This window comes from Arachis ipaensis, chromosome B1, assembly GCF_059453495.1.
Source record: "Arachis ipaensis isolate K30076 ecotype BB chromosome B1, ASM5945349v1, whole genome shotgun sequence".
Lineage (NCBI taxonomy): Eukaryota > Viridiplantae > Streptophyta > Magnoliopsida > Fabales > Fabaceae > Arachis > Arachis ipaensis.
Window position 1 is genome coordinate 135,183,952 of NC_142436.1, and position 10,592 is coordinate 135,194,543.

At 33.2% G+C, this 10,592-nt stretch overlaps 1 protein-coding gene across 1 annotated transcript; it reads left to right on the forward strand.

The window, feature by feature from the left end:
• The first annotated feature begins 4,854 nt into the window (after positions 1-4,854).
• On the forward strand, positions 4,855-5,217 carry LOC148578488 (transcription factor GTE12-like). The gene has a single exon (XM_088503063.1). The coding sequence runs from the start codon at positions 4,855-4,857 to the stop codon at positions 5,215-5,217; it is 363 nt and encodes a 120-aa protein (XP_088359189.1).
• The last annotated feature ends 5,375 nt before the right edge of the window (positions 5,218-10,592 follow it).

Consider the following 10,592-nt stretch of genomic DNA (forward strand, 5'->3'; position numbering starts at 1 on the left):
GTTTTGAGTTAAGAGATTTTAAAAGAAGGTAATTAATTATCTAAAGTAGAACCAAGAGTATTTTCAAAGGGTTTGATAAAAATATATTTTTATTGAGTAAAGTTAATTATTTGCATTTTATTCCATTACTTTTACGGCATTCCCATTCCCTACTGAGAACGTGTGGTTTGTTCTCACCCCAAAATCTTCCACCCTTTCAGTGACAGGATTGAAGATTCAGTAAGAAGCTGCAGACGATTAGTAGATTTACTTGTGATTCCTGTTGTTTTTATAGAGTTCCCTCGTTCTTGTTGCTTTAGCTTTTATTTTATCCAGAGGGATAGGTATTGTATTTGAGTTTTACATTGAATCTAATTGTATAGCATCTATTATTTTTAATAATTATGTGATTATTATTATTTGAAGATCTTTTGTTATGTGAATTTAATTACTAAAATCTTTTTCTGAAATTTTCTTAAAAACTGAAACACGACATCGACGTAAAGGCTCAATAGAAAATTTATAATAAAGGAAATCAGGTCCGTAACGCCTTACTTTTGGTATGATCATGACGTGCTAAAAGTTAGGGTGTTACATTATGATATCAGAGCAGTTCGTTTCCGTTAGAGCCTTGGGAATGGACTGACTATGCTTTACTGCATACTCTGAGTGTCTGTCATGCAATAGGACTTGTCCCACTGACAAGAGTTTGAATTTCAAATGCATGATTGTCTATTGATTAATTCTGTTAGTCAACTGTTGCATCTCTCATGGTATTAGGTCTGGCCAACTTAATACTAATGATTCATGTATATGGAAACACTAATGGATTATCATAGACGAGATAGAAGTAATAGGTAACGTGAATCATGGGGTTTGAGAACGTTAGAAGTAAAGTTTTAGGAAAACGTATACTTCTTATTCGTGCTAAAGTAGTTTGATGTCATCTCTTCCTTGCATGCTTGCAGAGAAATTTTGTTTCAAATTTCTTTCTTGAGATATTTTTTGAATAACTCCCGACCATATCTTGTCATTTATAAGATATGATTTCTTTCACATGAACTGGACATGCCAAATCTTTTTCTTTCTTTTTTTGACGTTTTAAAAATGAAGTTGATGCAAACCTTTTCTATCTTATATCAATTTTCGAGAAAGAAAATTTTTATAAGTGGGGTAAGATGTAAAACCTCAAGTTTTTGAAAATTAATTTAATAAAAAAAAATTTAATTTAGTTATTATTATTATTATTATTATTATTATTATTATTGTTATTATTATTATTATTACTACTACGCTATTATCACTAATATTGTTATTACAATTATATAAATTTGTTTAGTTACATTAAGTAAAGTTCCTTAGCTATATATATATATATATATATATATAACCATTCATTGTAATAATTGGCCATTTATAAATCATTTATCATCACCAGCGTATCATATACAAAAGGAAAATAAGATTAGGAAACGTGGCTTAGTGCATATATATGTATGTGTATAAACATGACACATACTTGCTTTCATTAATTGAGCATGCCACCTAATAAAATTTATACCACAAACTCCCATTAATTATAACACTCATCTTTTTCATTCATTCATACTTGTTATGGGAAAGAAAAAGAAAGAAAGCACATAATAAAATTTATACCACAAATTCCCATTAATCATAACACTCATCTTTTTCATTCATTCATACTTGTTATGTGAAAGAAAAAGAAAGAAAGCACCGAGAGAAAGAAAACCGTGAGAGAGAACGAGAGAAACTATGGCACCGTGAAATTTATGGTTTTGATTTTTTGATATTCGTAACTCCAATTAAAAATCTAATCCGGTAAAAGTGTTGGTATCTTTCTCCTTTACGTGTTGGTGTTATTTTTGTTCGGTGGAAGTCGACGGTGACGTAGCTTTTCTACCCCTTGAACTTGGCCAACTGGAGTTCTACGAGACACGGAAGATTCCGGACGTTTTTCCTTTTAGCAGCTCGGTCAGAAAGTTTCTCCAAAGTTTTCGTTGATTTTGATTTCGTATGAAGGTAGGGGATTTATTTTTAAAGATAAATGTTTTTAATTTAGAATGCCTACAAAATTAATTGAATAATTGCAAATATATTTATATATATATATATATATATATATATATATATATATTAATAATAGTAATGTTATTGAGTATGGATTATTGCTGTGAATGTGACTGTTTTCTGATTATTAAGAATTTCGCTGATTTGAGAATTGTTGAGAAAAAGGCTGGTGAATTGTTGAGGAATAGGGAACCCGTAAGGGTGGTTTAGACCGAATTTTAGAGAAAATGCCGTCGAAATTTTATAAAATCTGAGGTTTTATTTGAAAAGTTATTTTAAAAGATTTGGTTTTAGAAAATTAAATTATTTAAAATATATTTAGTTAAGAAAAGATTTACTCTATTTTAAAGTTTGATTTATTAAGAAAAATATAATGTTTTAAACCCAATTTTTTAAGGAGAGATTTTGTTTTAAGTAAAGATTTGAGCTCGGTTTATTAAGAAAAGGAATCTCTGCCACAGGAGAGCAGAGAACAAGGATTTAAAGAATATATTAATTAATGAAGTGTCTGCCACAGGAGAGCAGATGTGACATTGTTTGGGCCTTAGTGCCAAATGTAAAGTGGGGACGCCCACACACTGAGAACTGTTTTCCAGATGTACGCTTATTGATTTGGAAAGTCACACTGATGCGGCCTAGCCGTACGACTTATAAGCACACTGATGCATCTGGAAAGGCATATCTGGGACTCGTACCCGGGTAATGTCGGGAGCGGGTAGGCAACCGACACATGAGCTCATGGCCTGCGTTAGGGATAGACATGCATCATGTTTGCACATTTGCATTTGATTGCGCTTGCTTGTCTTATTACTTTGTGATTGTATTGTTTGTCTTGTTGTGACTTGCTTGTACTTTGAATTGAATCTCTTGTTTGCACTACTTGTTTGTGAGTGTATTTAAGTAATTACGAGTTGACATTTGACTGAGGATTAATATGTGGCTGAGAGACAGAAAGTGTGACTAATTTTATATTTAAGTTTTGTTTTGAGTTAAGAGATTTTAAAAGAAGGTAATTAATTATCTAAAGTAGAACCAAGAGTATTTTCAAAGGGTTTGATAAAAATATATTTTTATTGAGTAAAGTTAATTATTTGCATTTTATTCCATTACTTTTACGGCATTCCCATTCCCTACTGAGAACGTGTGGTTTGTTCTCACCCCAAAATCTTCCACCCTTTCAGTGACAGGATTGAAGATTCAGTAAGAAGCTGCAGACGATTAGTAGATTTACTTGTGATTCCTGTTGTTTTTATAGAGTTCCCTCGTTCTTGTTACTTTAGCTTTTATTTTATCCAGAGAGATATGTATTGTATTTGAGTTTTACATTGAATCTAATTGTATAGCATCTATTATTATTAATAATTATGTGATTATTATTATTTGAAGATCTTTTGTTATGTGAATTTAATTACTAAAATCTTTTTCTGAAATTTTCTTAAAAACTGAAACACGACATCGACGTAAAGGCTCAATAGAAAATTTATAATAAAGGAAATTAGGTCCGTAACGCCTTACTTTTGGTACGATCATGACGTGTTAAAAGTTAGGGTGTTACATTCGATAAATTTTTAATAATAAAAGTAATAACACTAAAAAATAAAAAATATTTTTTTTAAAAAGCTATAATTTATATAAATTTTTAAAAGATCTTTTTCCTTAAAAGAAAGATAATTTTTACGTAATAAATAAACAAAAAAAAAATACTTTTATATTATTATACTTAAATATAATTGATAAATAAATTTTTTTTTACATAACATATCCAAACATAAATTATTTTTACTTTTTTATAAAATCTTTTAAAAAAAAGTAATTCTTTTATCAAAAGATAACTTGAAAAAATAGAAGTTTCCTCAAACAAACCATATTAAAAAAGAAGTACCAAAGTCCAAAAGAATGTACATAATATCTCCTATGTTATTTTGCCTTGTTTTGTAAGTAAACCAGTAACGGTAAAGCAAACCCTTTTAGTCCTATATTATACGACATTGTAGTAGTGATTGTACCCCCACGAACTTGTTTGTTTCTTCTTTCTGTAATTAATCCTACCAAAGATCGAGTCTTGAAACCCTTGTTCACTTGAAATATCAACAACCAAGCTTTTCAATGGCAGAGGCAGAGGTTGCCCCAAGAAAGAGACTCATAATTAAGCTTCGTTTGCCGCGTTCAAGAACAGTGTCATCTGAAGAGTGCAAACTAAAGGATGACGATGATACTGAAAAGCATGGACCAGAATTTATGGCTTCTAATTCATGCGGAGAGAAGAGGAAGAAAGATCAGCATTGCAGCACTACTGAATACTCGTGTAATGTAGTGGGAAAGAGCGATGCACAAGGTTCTAGAACCTTGTCAACTGATGCACAGTGCAAACAGAAGAAGGACGATGATGGTGCTGATTCTCGCGGAGGCAGAAAGAGAAGAAAGTTGGCAACTTCTGAAGTTTCTGTTTCCACAAAATCTTCTGTGCAAGAACACCACAATGCATGTTCAAGAATCCCAAGAACTGGTTCTGAGGTGTTTGACTCGAAGAATACGAAGAAGGAAGAGGAAGAACACCACAATGCATGTTCAAGAATCCCAAGAACCGGTTCTGAGGTACTTGACTCGAAGAACACGAAGAAGGAAGAGGAAGAACACCACAATGAATGTTCAAGAATCCCAAGAACCGGATCTAAGGTGCTTGACTCTAAGAACACGAAGAAGGAAGAGCAGATGAAGGTTGTTCTGAACAAGCAGAGAATGGATCGTTATCAAAAGATGCAGTGTTGAGTGATCTTGAAGCGCTTCATGGTTGGAAGAGATGGCTGGGCTTTCAATAAGACTCTGGATTCCAAGAAGTTAGGGATTCTTGATAACAACTGTGAGAGTGTGTTGTTGAAGCCAATAGGGTTTGAGGAAATAGAGTCAAAGCTGCACAAATTTGTGTATTTAGGGCCTGCTGAGTTTGCAAACAATATGAGGCTTTTGTTCTCTTATAGATTCATGTACTCTCAAAGGGATCAGATTCATAGAGTTGTAAGGAGATTCAGTGAGAGCTTTGAAATTACTTGGAAGGCTTTGATGGAAAAATGGTCAACTGAAGAGAGGAAAAGGAACAAGATCTTCAAAAGGGAAAGAACGAATAATAAAGCGGTGCACAAAAAATTTTAGTACAAAGCTCTGAAACTATTATCAAAGGAAGAAGTAGAAAGTGAAAGAAGGCCACGTAGGCATCAAACATGTTGGATTCAACTCTTTTGCTAAGTACTATATTATTCTTTGGACAATTGTTTTTACCAATGTTTCTCAAACAAACTCGAGCCAACTACTTTCTTTTTTAATTCATCTTAGTGTGATGAAATTATAAAATCCGTACGCTTGGTTCCTAGTTTCAGTCAAATTTTGGCTTTCTCATATTTGTCACACTGATGTTTTAATGTGTTTTGTTAATAATATTCTAATTGTTCTTATTTTTATGTTAATTTCTATTCAATTATCACTTCTTAAGTTTATTTGGTTTTATGTTATTAACTCGTCCCATAACAAAGTATATTATTCTCCTTAATGTTCTCCTAATTTTCTGTAAGTGCTTAAAAATTATCTCAGAATTTATTAGAATCTAGAATTGTTATTTGGCCAAACAAAACTATTAATTGTTAGAATTAATTTTCATCCCCTGCAGTAATCTATATAACTTATCACTGATTATGGTCAAATTTGTTATTTCAAATTGAGTTTCACTATTAGCAAAGATAAATATAATTTAAATATTTTATTCTTATATGTTTAGCATTTGTTTAAGTATTTTAAAAATATATAAAATTTCTAGTTATAGAAAAACTAATTATAGGTAAATTTGAACGTAAGAATGATTATATTATAACGATATAATGTAAAAGTTGGTTGAGTAAATTGACGTTAAAATCAAGAAAAAAAGATATATAAATAGGTCTCTAATTTTTTTAATTTGAAGATAAATAAAATTAATGACTTATTGAAAATATAAAACTATTCCTCATTTTTTAAAATGTAAGACATCTAAGTTCTTCCATCCAAAATATATGAAGACAAATAAGTCCTCTATAGGGATTAAGACGTTTCACATATTAAAAAATGAAGAACGTTTTTGTATTTTCAATTAGTCAAAACATTTTTTATCTTCAAATCAAAAGGTTTCTAAAAATAATAAGAATCACTTTTTGACACATTAAAACTAGAAAAGCTCACTAAGATAGACCTTAGAAGCAAGGTTTTGAAAATCGATTCGAATTTGCCGATCGAACCGGTCAAACTGTAAATGGATAAAAAAAACAAATCGAACAAATGCCAAAACCGAAAGTTTGAAAAAACGCCGTTAGACCATCGAACCGGTCGAAAATTGCTCGGTCGAACCGAACTAGAACCCGGCAATTTTTGCCATTTGGAAAAAACGTGGTTTCGCTCCTTAGAAAAAACAAGAAACCTGCTTCATGACTATAATCCCCTTCTGGCTCTTTCACTCAACCACTTACTACCAAGTACCAACTAGCCAGTAGCAGTCCAGCAGAAGTGTAAAACCAGGCACTGCCGTCACTGCCGCACCACCGCCGTCCAGCCACCGCGCGGGTGGTGCAAGGACAGGGACGTAGTGACGTACGGTTTTGCAACCACATAATGCGATAATGGCGGTTTTGGGATGGCACTGCACCCTAATGGCGGTGCTGGACGGCGGCGCAACAGAGAATGTAGTACAAAGTGTGAGAGGGAAAGACAACATGTAACACCCTACCACACAGAGTTTTACGCCTATGAAGAATAATTTAACTAGGAGCCTTGGGAGAAAGGTTGAACAAAACAAGACTGAAAGCGCATCACACTCGAAAGGCGATTGGATAGAAGGCTTATACAGAAAACCAAAGAGACAAGTATATAAACAGTTTCAAAAGATAGATACATAAGCAAGCTCTAAACTCGACCTGCAAAGCAAAGGTCGGCTAGAATATATATATATAATCCCAAAAATAAACCAACAGATAAATATAAATTCTGTTTCTCCAAGTCAACCTCTAAAAAGGACAAAACATAATATATACAAGATAGAGAATCTATACACATATATAAACATAAACCAAATACAAACACCAAGTCCCAAGATAGTTCTTCGCTTCCAAAAGTCTACAGAATGCTCATTGCGGTTTCTCGCGTCCTGCATCTAAAAATAACAATATATGTATGGAATGAGAACCGGGGTTGTCAGCATGGTAAAGGTGCCCGCATAGATAATATATAAGGTCCCTAGAAAGCCAGAGACATTCGTAGAACTTCGACACTCAGAATTAAACTTAAGGAAAATAAACTAAACCAGAAAGTAGGTAACTATCTAAGGTTCTCAAGTCCTGAATCAATTTCTAACTTAAACCTTCACTTTCTGCTTCCTCTAGCCCTCCAAAACACCAGTGCATAGACAAAGCAAACCCAAGTAGGATACAGATACAACAAGTAGCAAATATAGTAGGTAAGCATAAAAATCACATAGGCAAGCCCATTTAATGCACAATCAAACAAAACACACATATGCATTTGATGTATGCCTGCCCTATGGCTAATGAGCTCATTTGTCAGTTATATAGCTAAATACGACATGTCCGGTAGCTAACCTGGACACTGTCTCTCTGTTGCACATTAATACCATTAGAGGGATGATAGAGGAGTATTGCACCGATTTGGATTTTTCCACTTAAGATCACTTCCATTGCAAGTATAGACCAAACCGACAAACAACTCCCACCATCAAAGTTTAATTTTCAAATTACAAATTTAACCGAGAGTACTTCAACCTCGAGTCGTTCTTCCTAGGAATGCAATTGAAATGTCACACTTTCGGTTGTGAGGAAAAGGGGTTTTAAAATTAAAGAACGAAAGATTAAAGGAACTAAGAAATAAAAGAACTAAGATATGATCAAAAAGGGAATTGATGGAAGTAAAAGGAATATAAGATCAAAACTTAGTGAAAATGCTATAAATGCATAAAGAGCCTTGACTTGGGAATGAGGATCCAAGGAATCCTATCATCGTCATAACCACAACTATGGCAACTATGATGAGTCAATCTCACTTCGTCTACGCCTAACATCGAGGAGTAAGTCAAGCAAGCATAATTGACCTTAATCCATAAGTCCTAACTAACTTACTAAATTAATTGGTAAAAAGCTAGCGTCAATAGAAACAAGAGTTAACTAACTACCCAAGAATTACCACTAAATGTTGGACATTATGACTCTAGTATCCTAGGAACTCAAATCCCAAGACAAGGTGTGAAAATCTACTCAAAATTACCAAGTGGCATTTTCACAAACACCTTGTAGGCATAAAAACAAAACATGTAAATTGCAAAGGAAAATAAAAACTATCATCAAACTATTCACAATATCTACAATAAACATGCAATCAAGCAAATATAAACCATAAAACACTAAATTCATCAACCAAAACTTCAAGAAACCAAAATTGCATATATTAACAAAGTAACTTGAACCATGAGAAAATGTAACAAAATTAGTGAAATTAAAGAGAAGATTAAAGAGTACTTACAATAAAGATGAGCAAAATCCAAGATCAAACTTGAAACTATAAAATGCTACAATGAAATTAAGTAAAACCCTAAGAGAGCAATTATACACTACACTACTCCTACTCTTAATTATCTATTCTAAAAATGTAAAATGAGGCCTCCTAATCTAATGCTTTGATATGTGGTCATTTCCCCTTCATATAGCACTTCAAATCAGCATCAAGTCTTCCAAAACTGGGCCAAAAGGCCCCAAATTCGCGAGCCATGTGACATTTTAATGAAGTCACGCGCTGGTACCTGTGCGTACGCACACTTGCTGATTTTTCTACTTGTGCATACGCACACTTGCTGGTTCTGCTCTTGTGCGTACGCATGCACAGAGGGTTGTGCGTACACACACTTAGCTGTGTGCTTCTTCTTTGTTTTCTTCATGTGTTCTCCCTTTGTACATGCTTCCTTCCACTTCTACCAACCCATTCTTGCCTAAATGACCTGAAATCACTCACAAAACATATCACGACATCGAATGGCATAAAAGTGGAATTAAAATCACTAATTTAAGCACAAAAATGCATGTTTTCACATTTAGGTTCAACTTAGGGATGAAACACAAAAGTATGCCATTTAAGTGAATAAATGTGAGTTTATGTGATGAAATCCATTCAAATCAAGCCAAAATATATCGTCAAATATGGACTCATCAATTCCCCCACACTTAAACAATAGCATGTCCTCATGCTAAACCAAATAATAGCATGTCCTCATGCAAGTATATTATATACTATCTATACTTATCTATCTATCTATAGTGTCCTATGAATTTGGTGAAAACAGACTAACAAATTTCCAAGCGAGCATATGGACATATAGGGCTAAGCAAAGAAGTAGCTCCATGCAATCACAATCTAGAGAATTGATTTAACTCATCAAAATGAAGCAACTTGCAAGAATACATGATAAGAAGTATGGAAACATAGAATTGAGTGATCGAACCCTCACTAGGTGTGTATACACTCTCAACGCTTGGTGTTTTAGGGTTTAATCACTCAAGTCTCCTCCTAATCATGCTTTCAAGGATTTGCTTTTCATCTAACAATCAACAAACATGTGATGCATGAATGCAATTATCATGAGGACTTATTAGGGTTGTAATGGGGTTAGGATTAAGGTGGGATCAAGGTTGTCGAACTCACGAGTCTAAGTAAACTCGTGGAGCTGACCTAGACTCGACTCGCGAGTTAACTTGTAGACTCGTACGAGTTCACCTGTTATGAAGTTTATATATATATATATATATATATATATATATATATATATATATATATATATATATATATATATATACACATAATGTATATTTACTCAATTCTAACCCTTCAAAATTAATAATATCAATCTTAAAGCACATAATAAATTAAAATAGTAGCATACATTATAACAAATATTTTAAAATACACATTCAAATCCTCTATAATTATTCTTATACAAATACAACATAGAACACATAAAATTAAAAATTCTAAATCTGTAATACTGAATCTTTAATTGAACATTGAACAATATCAAATAATCAAATTAACTCTAATCAAAATAATTAATTACTAATCAGCCATGAATGGATGAACCATCTGGCCATCCAACATAAATGATAAGCAATAGGCTAAAATTAGAAGCAATAAAATTTAAAAAGAAAAAAAAAACTAAATCAAGAAGCAAATGCTCAAAAAAGGGCAAAAGGCATACAAAAAATAGAGGATACAGAAGAAAAGAAGGGGCAAAGTCCCAGCAACAGCAGATCGAAGACAAGGGTGCAACAAGCAGCGGTGATGAGGGTGCAGCAGCAGCACAAAACGACGGCGACAAAGAGTTATGGATTTCACGACGGCGCAAACCAGAGCAAGATATGACTGTAGGAGAAGTAGTCGAACTCGTGAATGGTGATAGCATGATGGAGTTGCGGATAGTGAAGATGTGAAGAAATACAAAGCAGATGGAA